We start from the raw sequence: 13,459 nt of genomic DNA on the forward strand, positions 1-13,459 counted from the left end.
GTGGCAGTGGCGCCTTAATGACAGCCTCCTACAAGACCCACTCATCCTGAATGATGTCACTAAAGAATTACACTCCTATTTTGACCTCAACGACGTAGAGAACTGCGACCCAGTTCTTCTCTGGGAAGCACACAAAGTCTTTATTAGGGGTGTCCTGATTAAGCATGGCACACGAGTCAAGCGTCGGAGGGAGGCCAAATTGTTAGATCTGTTGCATACTCTACACGGCCTGGAACTGCGACATAAATCGACCGGCTCGCCTACACTATTAGCTGACATTCTATCCGCTCGCCAACGGATAAACTCACTGACCTCCTATAAGGTAAAAGTGGCGCTTGCACGATGTAGGAGAAAATATTATGAGTCGGGGGATAAATGCGGGAGACTTCTGGCTAGAGCCCTGAGGGAACAACGGCAGCTCTCATACGTACCACATGTGGTTACATCCCACCAAACTAAAGTGTCACTCCCGGAGGCTATAGCTAATGCCTTCCGAGATTACTACTCCAAATTATACAACCTGCATCCTACACCTGACTCTATTCCTCGGAGCACCTTACAGGATAAGATTTCCTCCTACCTATCCTCGAGCGCTCTACCTTCTCTAGATGCGCAGATTAGGGATACGCTAGATGCCCCCATAACCTCGGAAGAGTTTACCGCTGCGCTTAAATCCACGAAAAACTGGAAATCGCCTGGCCCTGATGGCTTCACAACTCAATACTATATGCTTATGACCACGGTACTGGCGGGCCGGCTTTACACAGGCTTTTAATGCCTTGTCCTCCACCTCTCGGCTCACCAGAGACTCTCTATCCGCCCATATTTCAGTTATCCCAAAAGATGGAAAAGATCCATCTTCGTGTAGCAGCTATCGTCCTATATCTCTCCTGAACACCGACCTGAAGCTGTTTACCAAAATATTGGCGACTAGATTGAGCCCTCACATGCCTGACCTTATACACTATAACCAAGTGGGGTTCATTCCAGCTCAGGAGGCTCGTGATAACACCATCAAGACCTGTCACCTCGTTCATTATGCAGCGACATCCAAAATTCCTTGCCTTTTTCTGTCTACTGACGCTGAAAAGGCTTTTGATCGGGTCTCCTGGGAATTCCTGTTCGCCACTCTGAGACGTATAGGCCTGGGAGAACACATGTTATCCTGGGTGTTGGCAGTATACTCCATCCCGACGGCGTGTGCCAAAGTAAATGGCGTCCTGTCGGACCCTTTCCCAATCACCAATGGAACCAGACAGGGTTGCCCCCTTTCACCGCTACTATTCGCCCTATCTCTAGAACCATTTCTTGGACATGTTAGGTCTAACATTGATGTGACTGGAGTTAAAAAGGGATCTGCGGAATATAAAGTTTCTGCCTATGCGGATGACCTGATGTTCTCTCTCACCAACTCGGTAATCTCCCTTCCCAACCTCATGCAGGAATTTGCAACGTATGGCGAGCTATCCAATCTAAAGATCAATTTCAGCAAATCCACTGCCATGGGAATCTCAATCCCAACTCCACTTACCCGATCCCTGCAGAATAGCTTTAATTTCCAATGGATGACCCGAGCGTTAAAATACCTGGGCACATTTATACCTCCGTTCGTGAAGGATATATTTACCTACAATTTCCCACCTCTCTTGGCACAAGTACGCACGCTCCTTTCCAGCTGGCAGAACGGCTTCTTTTCCTGGTTTGGACGGTGTAATGTCATCAAAATGACTATTTTGCCAAAATTCCTGTATCTTTTTCAAGCCCTACCTATCTCGGTCCCCAACGGGTATTTTTGCCAGGTCAACTCCTTGCTGGCAAGGTTCGTATGGGCTAACCGCCACATTGTGAAGAAGTTCATTGAATCTGACTTACCACTGGACCCCTCAATTTTCCTGTTGCACAACATCCCTATGTCTAGGAAGGCCTATGCCCGATCTGTGGTACGCCACTTGATGGATGCAGCTAAATCCTGCATCCCCAGTCTTTGGAAGACTCCCTCTACCCCTACAATATCTATGTGGATACGCAGAGTGGAGGAGATTAGGGTGATGGAAGACATGATTCTGTCCTCTCAAGGTAGGCAAGAACGCTACTCTAGGACATGGTTTTACTGGTTGGAGTACATGGATTCCCCTGAGGGCAGAGCATACTCTGTATGATCTCCCTCCTTTAACTGGCTCCTTAGGGAAGGCCCAGTGAGTGACCCGCTTGACAGGCTCTACCATGTTCCACTGCCCTATGCCTCCTCGTTCACACTTACTTACTGGTCCATTAGCCACTTAGGCGATTTACTTATTACACATGTATTTGTATATGTCTACTTATTACATTTGCAACCCTCGATTGTGTACATGTTGTATGCTTATTGTAAAATGTTGGCTCCAAATAAAGAATTTAAAAAAAAAGGGGGGTAAAGGGTGATTTAAAATCTTACATTCATTAAACTTGTTTTTCATTTACTTACAAATACCCTTGCACTCTGTACTTTCCTGTGTGTTACATACTGATGATCTCTGCACACTGTGCATTACACACTCCTGACCCCTGCATACTGTTCATCTACTTCCTGGTCCAGTTCTGGCACAAATGATATAAGTGCCAAAGCTTCGCACCTTGGGAAGGTTACATCAGCAGCGCGTTGCTGGGAAATCTCATCTGTAAACTCATGAGATCTCAGGGAAAGGCATTTTTCTTCCCTGAGAGGATGTGCTTGGTCACATGTCTAGTCACTTGTACCAGAGTTCAAGGAAGTAAATGGGGAGATAGTAATCTGCCCTTAAAAATAAATAAGGTATGCAAAATCTAGAAGAAGAAAAAAAAAAGAAGTAAAACCTACCTCAATTTCCCATTCCTCTGCTGAATCTAAATTAAGGTCTGGTCGGAAGGCATAGTCTCCATTGAATTTCTGTACTCTTGCAAGTTTTTCTATGTTCAGATTAATAAAAGCATGACAAACATGAATTAAGTCACCACCATTTTCTCAATTTTAAATTGTATAATTTAGGCATGGACCAATACTAGTATACTTGTTCTCGCCCAAATGCTCAGATACCGGAACTTCCGGTCAGAGGAAGATCTCCCTCTGACCGGCAGTGCCATGAGGGAGCATGGAGCCAGCTTCCGGGCCAATGAGGAAGCCGGGCAGCAGGTTATGACTTGCCTTCTAGTTTCCTGATTGTTTATTAACCCGGCTTCGCTTATTGCTAGGCAGTCTGGCTTCCTGACCAATCAGGAAGACGGCGGCGGGTCATGACCTGCCGCCCAGTTTCCTGATTGTTCATGAAGCCAGGCTGCCTCGCAGTGTCTCAAGGGAAGTGAAGCTGGTATTCTTTCGATAGAAATCCTTCTAATCTGGGCCCAGGGATGCAGGTATCAGTATTTGGCATCGGTGAGAACCAAGAAACTGCATCGGTGCATCCCTAATATAAATGTTATGTCTTAGAAAATATACCATCACTGTTGCATGCATATTTCAAAATTTTTTACTTGGCTGTACCATTATTTATACAGTGTAAATGTTACATTCGTATCTATTATTACAACAATTTATAAGTGCAGATATAAGCATAAAAAAAGGATCTTGCCAATGTTTAATTCTTCCCTTAAAAAAGGGAGCCACGTTTTAAACCTTATCCAAGGCTAGACAGTCTGCAGTTAAAAAGTTACTTAGTATAGAACATTATTGATCAATGATACTATTCCAGAAATAATATAGAGCCAAATAAATTAATGTAGGACTAGCTATTGTGTATTCACCATCAAATATAAATGTTTGTACTGTGTCTACAGCAGGCAGTAAATTATATTTACCACAAGTCTACGGTTGATCTTCACCAACGTACAAAATCAGGATTTAGAAAAATGTATTTATCTATCATTGCTTTGACTTCATGTAGTGTAACTTGCTGACATTATACCACACAAACTGCCACGTTATTAGCATTTGGACATTTTATTCTACCTTTAGTGTCGTAGCATTGTTCTGTATAGAATGCATCTTTCCGTAAGACTATTTCTTGTGCTATGATCCCATAGCTGTAGACATCACCTTTCTGAGAAACTCCATCTTGACGCAGGTGTTCAGGGCACATCCACAAATCTGAAAAAGGTATGGTAAAGAAGATAACTGTTGGTAATACTTCCTAAATGCTATATGCACTTTCAGTGCACTTATTCGTCAACTTTCCCTCCTTCTTGTGGTAAACATTTTCCTAGTATCATACATATACATCTGACAGAGGATGAGCCTTTATCACAACTTGCAGACAGGTTGTGGCCCTATAAAAAAAACCTGGGCCTAAAACCCTACCAATTACCAGTAATGTTAGTTTTTACACTTTGGTGAATGTGACAGGCTCACTTAAAAAAAAAAGCAGCCCAACTCTAGTCCAAACATTTTTTTAAGTGTTGAATCGAGTAGGGATGGACTATAACCTTTATAGGGCTTCCATTGCTGCACATGTAATTTCTCACTAAGTTTTGAAAGAAGGGAAACATCTCTCCAATGAAGAGATAAATACACTATTTTTAATACAAAAAAAGAACAATTAGAACTGCTGTTTTTTGCCACCTGTGTTGTCAGGGTGAAAGCAATAAAAATACAAGAGAGGTTCCAACCTTTTGCAACTCTACTTAGGCCTATAAATGGTTGCAGTTATAAGGCTATAAATAATTATTGAGATGTTTTTACCTTTTTTAGGACATAGAATGGAGTTTCCAAGAAAGTCTGTGATTTTCACCACCATACGACTGTCTACAACACAGTTTGTTGACTTTAGGTGACCATGGACTTCAGTTTTACTGGAGTGCAGATAAGACATTCCCTGTAATATTTTATTTGTATTATATCGCATTAAAAGCAGAATATACAGTAGGTTATTTCTCTATAAAACTCAGTCATTTAAACATGCAAATAAATTAAACAAAATACAATAATACATTCAAATATATTCACTATCTCATAAGCAGGTTACAAAGTTGTAGACCTAAACCAGTATAAAAATCTGTAGCCTGGATACTGTACGTGGCCATTTTCCCAAAATTCTGTTTTAAAATACACTCCTGAAATTTGCACACTATGGTACTCCTACCATTAGAGCAATGTATTATTAGCTACCTTGTCAGTTTTATAACTTCACATGTATTTACAGGTGTCCGTTTAAAAACTTTAAATTTGATTTATAGTCATTATAAAGCAAAACTCAACCTATAACATAAATGTCCATCTTGGTTGGAAAGGCAGCATTGGATTGCAAGTCACAAACATGTCAAATCAATGTTATTAACAAATACAATATATTAAGTGGCTACACATTTATGCGTTGTGGTAATGCCTGATCCACAGTGCAGTATGTGCGCTATGCTGGTGTTCATTGCAATAAAATTACCGTATATACTCGAGTATAAGCCGTCCCGAATATAAGCCGAGGTACCTAATTTTAGCCAAAAAAACTGGGAAAACCATACATTTTATCACAACGCAGCACAGGACGTTACCTTGAATTGAGTTGAATGAATGTCATTTTTAAAAAGTTTCTAAAAAAGAGAAAAAGACAATAACACATGCCAACTGGTATTTCCCCTTTGAGATAAAGAAAGAAATTATGGACACTGAGTCCTCAATCTCTTTTCTACAACATGGCACTCATGAATGAACAAGGAAATACTCATTTCATTAGCCAAGCCCTCCAGAATGCTTTTTACCTCAGCTGGCCACACCATTTTTGCAATTGTTCCCATTGTTTTGATTTTCTACTGCTGTGTTGCTAGCATTTGTTAAATATTTTTTCTCTGAAAGCACAGGCCCGGGAGAATAAAAAGATGGTGCTACTAATTTTGTAGGTCCTGCGATAATTGCGCAAATGTTTGCCAAATCAATATTAAACGGATAAAAATATACAATTAAATGAATAAAAGCACAGTATCAGTGCACACAAAAAAAAAATCTACAGTTAGTCCTACCTGTAACGGTATTTCTACGAATCATCCAGGACAGCAACCTGAGAGATGATTGGCTCTTCAGTCTACAGGAAACACAATCAGACAAGTTAGGAACCCCTCCTACCCTCCTCGTCCCTCAGTTGAGATTAAAGTAGAATATCTCCACCAGTGCACGAGGGGAAGAAAACTAGACAACATAAGTCTAGTAAGGGTGAGAAGTAGGCCTGCTGTCCTGGAAGATTCGTAGAAATGTCGTTAACGATAAGACTAACTGTAGATTTCTCCAATCATCTTCCAGGACAGCAACCTGAGAGATAAGCAAGAAAACACAATCCTACCTTAGGGTAGGACCACTGCTTGCAGGACATTTTCGCCGAAGGCTAAATATTGTTGAGATAGAACTTCCACCCTGTAATGTTTAACAAAGGTGTCCTGATTCGACCAAGCAGCAGCCCTGCAGATCTGATCTACTGATGCACCGGCCTTTTCTGCCCAGGAAGTTGCCAGAGATCTAGTAGAATGGGCTTTCAAGGGAGTTGGGATACTCATATCCTCCTTCCTGTATACTGTAGCTATGGCTTGCCTAATCCATCTAGCAATGGTAGCTTTTGAAGCCATGCTACCTTTCTTGCAACCACTAAAAAGGACAAATAATTGACTGGATTTTCTAAAATCCTTAGTAACCTCTATGTAATGTAGAAGACATCTTTTGACATCCAGACTATGAAATCTTTCCTCACCAGGAGTCTTGGGATTTTCACAAAAAGACAGTAAAACGTTGTATTGGGATCTATAAAACATAGTGGCTAGCTTAGGCAGATATAATGGATCCGGTCTTGGTACAATCCTGTCTGGTAACACAGTAAGATAAGGCTCCTTAATAGACAATGAAGAGAAATCACCCACTCTTCTGTCTGAAGTCACAGCTAACAAAAAAGCCATTTTTAAGGATAAACATTTAATAGTCAACTCTTCAATGGGTTCAAAAGGGATGTTTAGTTAGACAAGTACTAAAGACAAATCTCAAGGAGGAAAAAATTGTTTCAACAAAGGCGTAATGCGTTCGGTGGCCAGAAAAAAAAACATTTGATTAATGTATCCTCTGCTAATTTATTGTTCAGAAAGACAGAGCGGAAATTTGTACCTAAAAAAAACTGTAAAAAAAAAAAAAAAAAGGTACTAATTTATTTTCCACACCATCTTGAAGGAAATCCAGAATGACTAGAACTGACAGACTAGAAATCTGCTTCTGAATGCAGCATGCATGAGGAAAACACTTTCCAAACCTTGTTGTAAATCTTTGTTACTAGCTTCCCTACTGGATAGCAGGGTGTAAACAACCTTTTGAGAACAGCCTTTGCTTTCTTGGATCCTCCTTTCAATACCCATGCCGGCAAATGAAAAAACTTTGGATCATAATGCCAAACTGGGCCTTGAACCAGAAGTTCCGGTCTGAGGGGCAAAATCCATGGAGGCTGAATTGATTTCCTTTGTAGTTCTGGGAACCACATTCTTTTGGGCTACCATGAAGCAATCAAAATGAGTTTGCAAACCGACCGAGTTAATTTCTGAATTACTCGAGGGAGAAGAAAGAGAGGAGGAAAGACATAGCCTAGGGAGAATTCCCAGTCTTGGGACAGGGCATCCACCCCACTGGAATCCCTCTCTCTTGAAAGAGAGAAGAAGTGAATCACTTTCCTGTTTTTTTTCTTGTTGCAAATAAGTCGACTACAGGAATACCCCCACGGTCGACAATTTGGGGGGGGGGAATCTCCATTCCCCTTGGGAAATATGTGCTTGACTCTGCTACCCTGTTGGATGTCCCCTTTATGTGGACTGCAGAGATGGAGAGGAAATGCCCACAGAAGGAACTGTACAGTTACTTGAAGACTGGGAGACCTGGTACTCCCTCGATAGTTTAGATATGCTACTGTCGTATCATTGTCTGAAAAGATTAGCATTTCCTGCCCCTCCAACTTGTGCTGAAAAGCTAATATGGCCTGCTTCACTGCTAACTCCTCCTTTAGGTTGGAGGATGCATTCATAAGCTCCGGGGCTCAAGACCCCTGAGTCTGCAACCCTGGAGAATGAGCTCCCCACCCCCTTGAGCTTGCATCCGTAGTGACTTTTATGGGGGTCTGCTGATTCCAACGCCTGCCCTTCGACAATGGCAGTGGATTCAACCACCAACTTAGGGATTTACGTAAATCTATAGGTAAAGAGACCTGTTTTTCCAAAGATTCTTTCTAACAATCCCAATGGGACAGAAGAAAAGACTGAAGGGGCCTCTAATTAAACTGAGCTCAAGTTACTGCTGGAATAGCTGAAGTCATGACTCCTAGGATTCTCATAATTTGGGATAGGAGATCTGCCATCAAAGAGTCCTGAACTAGGTTCAATATACTTGTCACTTTCTTCTGGGAGAAACAGTTTTTGGTTCAAAGAATCGATCTGAAACCGCAAAAATGTTCTGTATTGGGACGAAATGAGGATTTTTCCAGATTGATCAGCCAACTCAGACTCTCGAGCGTCTCCCTGACTATCCTCAAGTTCAGCAAAACTTCCTTCTCTGACTGGGCGAACAGGACGATGTCGTCTAAATATGGAATCAGGGAAATCCTTTGAACGTGGAGGTAGGATAAAACCTCTGCAAGAATTTTCGTAAAGATTCTTGGAGCTGCTGAGAGTCCAAAGGGCAGGACTCTGAGCTGAAAATGGAGAACCTTCCCCCCTCCCCCCATTGTTGATAAGCAAATCTTAGGTACTTCTGGTGTTCTGACAAAATTGGAACGTGTGACACGAATGTGACCATGAAGACGTCCTTTTGCGAGATCTCTGAGACCGAATATATGCTCTCCATTCTGAACTTCCTGAACAGAAGATATATGTTCAATTTCTTTAGGTTCAGTATTAATCTGAACTTACCCCCCTGGCTTGAAAACAAGAAATATATGGGATTAGAACCCCTGAAATATTTGATCCTCTGGAACTGGGACAATTACACCCTGAGAAGCAAGATTTTGGACACACTCCTGTAGTTACATAGTTACATAGTATTTGAGGTTGAATAAAGACATTAGTCCATCAAGTCCAACCTATTAGGATCTCATTCTAGGAGTACCCGTACCCCTGTATATTACGGTCCCTTAAGAAATCGTCCAAAAGTTTCTTGAACAATTCCACATTATTTGCTGAAATCACCGCCTGTGGCAGTGAGTTCCAGACCCTAACTGATCTTACTGTGAAGAACCCCTTTCGCCCCTTGTGCTGGAATTTTTTTTCCACCAATTTTAGGTGATGGCCTCTAGTTTTTGTAACGGAGTTAATTTTAAACAGTTTATCGCTAATGTTGCTACCACCATTAAACATTTTGTACATGGAAATCATATCCCCCCTTAATCTCCTCACCTCCAATGTGAACATGTTTAAATTTAGTAGCCTCGTCTCGTAGCTCTGGTCCTCCATACCCCTAATTAGTTTGGTTGCCCTTCGCTGGACTTTTTCCAACTCAAGGACATCTTTTCTTAGTACTGGTGACCAGAACTGGACCGCGTACTCCAGATGAGGTCGAACCAATGATCTATAAAGTGGCAACATTATAGACTTGTCCCTGCAATACATCCCCTTTTTAATACAGGACAAGACCCTGCTAGCTTTGTTTACAGCAGCCTGGCACTGGAAACTACCTTTCAGTTTGTGGTCTACAATGACCCCCAAATCCTTCTCCATTTCTGACTTCCCCAGCGGCATACCCATAATTGTATAACCCATTTGTTTATTTTTAATTCCAAAGTGCATTACTTTGCATTTATCGACATTAAACCTCATCTGCCACATTAATGCCCACTCCCCTATTTTATCCAGGTCCTCCTGTAATGTTATAGTGTCTAAGTCCGTGTCTATTACCCTCCCTATTTTGGTGTCATCCGCAAACACGGAAATATCGCTGTTAACACCCTCCCCGATGTCATTAATAAATAAGTTGAACAATATGGGACCCAGCACAGAACCCTGAGGCACACCGCTCATTACACTAGCTCAGTCTGAAAAGGTGCCATTTACAGATACCCTCTGGACACGTTCCCGTAGCCAGTTCTCTATCCACGTACACACCACCTCATCTATGCCCATAGCCCTCAGCTTGTGTAGCAAGCGTTTGTGTGGTACCGTATCAAAAGCCTTTGAGAAATCCAGATATACCACATCCACCGGCTTACCTCCGTCCATATCTCTACTTACCCCCTCACAGCTGCTGCTTTTAAGTGATCTCTTGGCAGAGGCATAGGGAGAAAAAAAAAGTAAAAAAAATTGAGGGAGAGTTTGAAACTCTAACCGAAAACCTTCTCTTATCAAATCTAGTATGTGCTTACTGGCATTTTTACCAAATGGTGATGAAAAAAAGAAAGTCTCCCTCCCTCCTTTATTTTGGCGTTATGTTTATTCCTTGTTAGAGGAATCAGGAGGAGCAAACCTCCTTTTTGCTTAACGGACATCTTTTTCTTTGTTCCTGAGGTCTACCACCCTGTTTTTTCTGATACAGAGGGCCTCGGAAAAAAACAATGGTTGCGAAAATTTTTCTCAAAGGAGTAACTTTCCTTCAAAGGGTAACCCACATAACTTGGATTTTGAGGAAACATCCCCATCCCAAGATTTCAACCAGATAGCTCTCCTAGCCAAACTAAGAAGAGCTGCTGATCTAGCTGATGCTCGAACAGATTCAGCTGCAGCATCTGCTAGATATGCAACTGCTTTACTCACAACCGACAGAGAATCTATCACTCGTTTTGCAGGGGCCCCTAGGAAAACATGCTGTGAAACCCTAACCAAAGGTCTAAGTTCCTAGCCACACAATTGGAGGCCAAAGCCAGGGTCATAGCGGAAGAATTGTCATCCAATACTTTTCGTAACAAGGCCTCTGCTTTGTGATCCATCTGATCTTTCAGATTTCCAGAGTCCACAAAAGGAGAGGTCCTGTTTCTTAGACACCTGCGACAACGTTGCGTCTAACTTTGGGCATTTTAAATATTTTTCTTCGTCTTTCCCGAAAGAAAATCTCCTGTTCCAAGATCAAAAACCCCTAATGCTTCCTTTCAGGATTTTTCCATTCACCCAATACCAAATCTTTTAAGGAAAGGGAAGACCCTGCCCCGTGAATCTTGCAAACCCATCTAAAGCCCATCTTGTACAGAACATGCTTTAGGAGGGTCAGGTATCTGCTCAGTAGTATAAATTGCTTGCAACAAATCTTCCATTTCCTCTAAAGAAAAAAAGTGACATGGAGGTTGAATAATTGAAAGGTAACAATGTTGCAACTGCCACAACGCTTAATCATTTTAGAAGTTGAGGTAGAAGGTGGAACTGCCGATTGGGCTGCTGGCTTATCTCCCAAATGTGCTTCCTGAAGAGAGAGGCATAAGACCACGCCAGGCAGTATTCAATACAGCCACTGGAAAGGATAGGGGGACCCACCACCTGAGACTGCACAAACAACCCCGTCCCCCACCCCCATGTCCAGGGCGATCACTCACCGCTACCTTAGACGTGCGCGCAGTCATCGCCGGCTTGGCTTCCTCCTCCATGTCAGCCTTGGCGGCGTGCAGCAGCTCCCCTCTCCGTCTGGCCGCCGTCCTTGTGACGCAATGCTGCAACTGGAAGTGGCGCTCCCAACTCAGAATGAGGCTTGTAAGAATGAGGAAGAACGCTCCAAGGAGACACCAGACAGGGCAAAGCCTGGGGAATACCAAGCCTGGGCATCAACCCTCTGCCTAGGGAAGAGACCCAGCTTCTTCTCTTTAGGGAAAACAACCTCTGCAGTCTTCCGGCTTGGCTTCCTCCTCCATGACGCTAGAAGTCTGGCAAATACGCTAGAAGTCTGGCAAATAAAATAGAGGAGCTTGAAATTAGGTTAATTGAAGAGAAGGCTTGGCTTTCTCCTCCATGTCAGCCTTGGCGGCGTGCAGCAGCTCCCCTCTCCGTCTGGCCGCCGTCCTTGTGACGCAATGCTGCAACTGGAAGTGGCGCTCCCAACTCAGAATGAGGCTTGTAAGAATGAGGAAGAACGCTCCAAGGAGACACCAGACAGGGCAAAGCCTGGGGAATACCAAGCCTGGGCGTCAACCCTCTGCCTAGGGAAGAGAGCCAGCTTCTTCTCTTTAGGGAAAACTACCTCTGCAGTCTATAAAAAAAAAAAAAAGCACGGCTCAGGAACACAGTACCCTAGCAGAGTCACACAGAGGGTGACCGCTGACACAAGGCCATCCAGTCGGGTGTCAAAGAAACAAACATTGCGCTGGCCCAGACGGTAAGAAACACAATCAAAAACTGAGGGATGAGGGGTTTTTAACTTGTCCGATTGTGTTTCCTGTAGACTGAAATAATTTACTATAGAACTGTTTTTCTCTGGAGAGGCATTAGCCCAAGCTCTGGGTTCCCCACTCAAGTATGATATGGTTGTACAAACTTTAACTCTGTCTGTGGAGTAAGTCTTGGGTTTGAAATCAAATTTTCCCATGCTGAGGGATGCTCAGAAGACTTAGAAGACTTAGACTGGGAGGGAATATTTTCATCAAAAAAACACAGAGCAAAAATGGGAATGTTTCAAAACAATTGCTCACAACCATATGGCAAAATATATTCCAGTAAGCAATAAGTTCAAAGCCCTAAAAGTAAAACCCATGTGGCTCACATCCAATGTTAAAAAAGCCATAAAGAATAAGAAAAGGGCAGTTAAAAAAATATAAAACACTGTCATTTGAAAGCCACAAAGAATATAAACTATGTAAAAAGGAAATAAAGCTCTCAAAGATTCAAAACGAACGACTGCTTGCAAAAGAGTGCAAGATTAACCCTAAGAAATTCTTGAAATATATTAATAGTAAAAAAAAAAATCAGGTCTCAGCATGTTGGCCCCTCCATTTAAAAAAGAGGCAGTGATGCCTGTTTACATACAAGCAATCAGCTGGCTATAGAGCCGGCAGATCACTTGTATAACGTGCCGGTCTGTATGGCCCGCCCCTCCGAAGCCCTCCCTCCTGCTGGTCTCGAGCTCCGCTGTGCCCGGTCCAAGCCCAGAACCAGAAGGGTGGCTCTGTGACAGAGGATCAGAGGGATATCAGTACACTATCTCCCTCTGAGCCCCTCTCCGTTGTCAGAATGCGGAAGTGATGTATATTACACCACTTCCGTATTCTTGTGTCACTCTCCGGCTTCAAAAGCTGTTGAAGCAGTTCTCTGCTTCATCTGCTTCTTTGGGGGCTCCTAGGTCACATTAGGGGTCTCGGAGATCCCTGATGTCTCCATAAAGAGGACCTGTCACATCTCTTTGCTTTCACATAGAGGGTTTCTTACCAATAAAGTTAAAGTAGTATTAAGGTCTGGCCGTTTTTTACCTTAATGCATTCTCTGCATTAGGGTAAAAATGGGACAGCACCTTTTTTCTACCCCAGTCCCCCCACACTTACCTGTCAGCTGCGCTCGTCCGAAGCGATCCTCTGTTCCCTGAACTTCCCGGTTTGGGGGG

General features: G+C 42.8%; 1 protein-coding gene across 1 annotated transcript in view; it reads right to left on the reverse strand.

Moving 5' to 3' along the window:
* Positions 1 to 2,260: 2,260 nt before the first annotated feature.
* LOC108795113 (heat-stable enterotoxin receptor-like) overlaps positions 2,261 to 13,459 on the reverse strand; it is a 20,366-nt gene continuing 9,167 nt past the window's right edge. The window contains exons 3-6 of the mRNA XM_018566305.1: positions 4,691 to 4,823; positions 3,962 to 4,099; positions 2,837 to 2,925; positions 2,261 to 2,278 (exon numbers count right to left, since the gene is read on the reverse strand). Coding sequence (XP_018421807.1) covers positions 2,261 to 2,278; positions 2,837 to 2,925; positions 3,962 to 4,099; positions 4,691 to 4,823 — 378 coding nt within the window. The remainder of the gene's footprint in view (positions 2,279 to 2,836; positions 2,926 to 3,961; positions 4,100 to 4,690; positions 4,824 to 13,459) is intronic.

This window comes from Nanorana parkeri, unplaced genomic scaffold (assembly GCF_000935625.1).
Source record: "Nanorana parkeri isolate BGI_ZX_2015 unplaced genomic scaffold, ASM93562v1 scaffold934, whole genome shotgun sequence".
Taxonomy (NCBI): Eukaryota; Metazoa; Chordata; class Amphibia; order Anura; family Dicroglossidae; genus Nanorana; species Nanorana parkeri.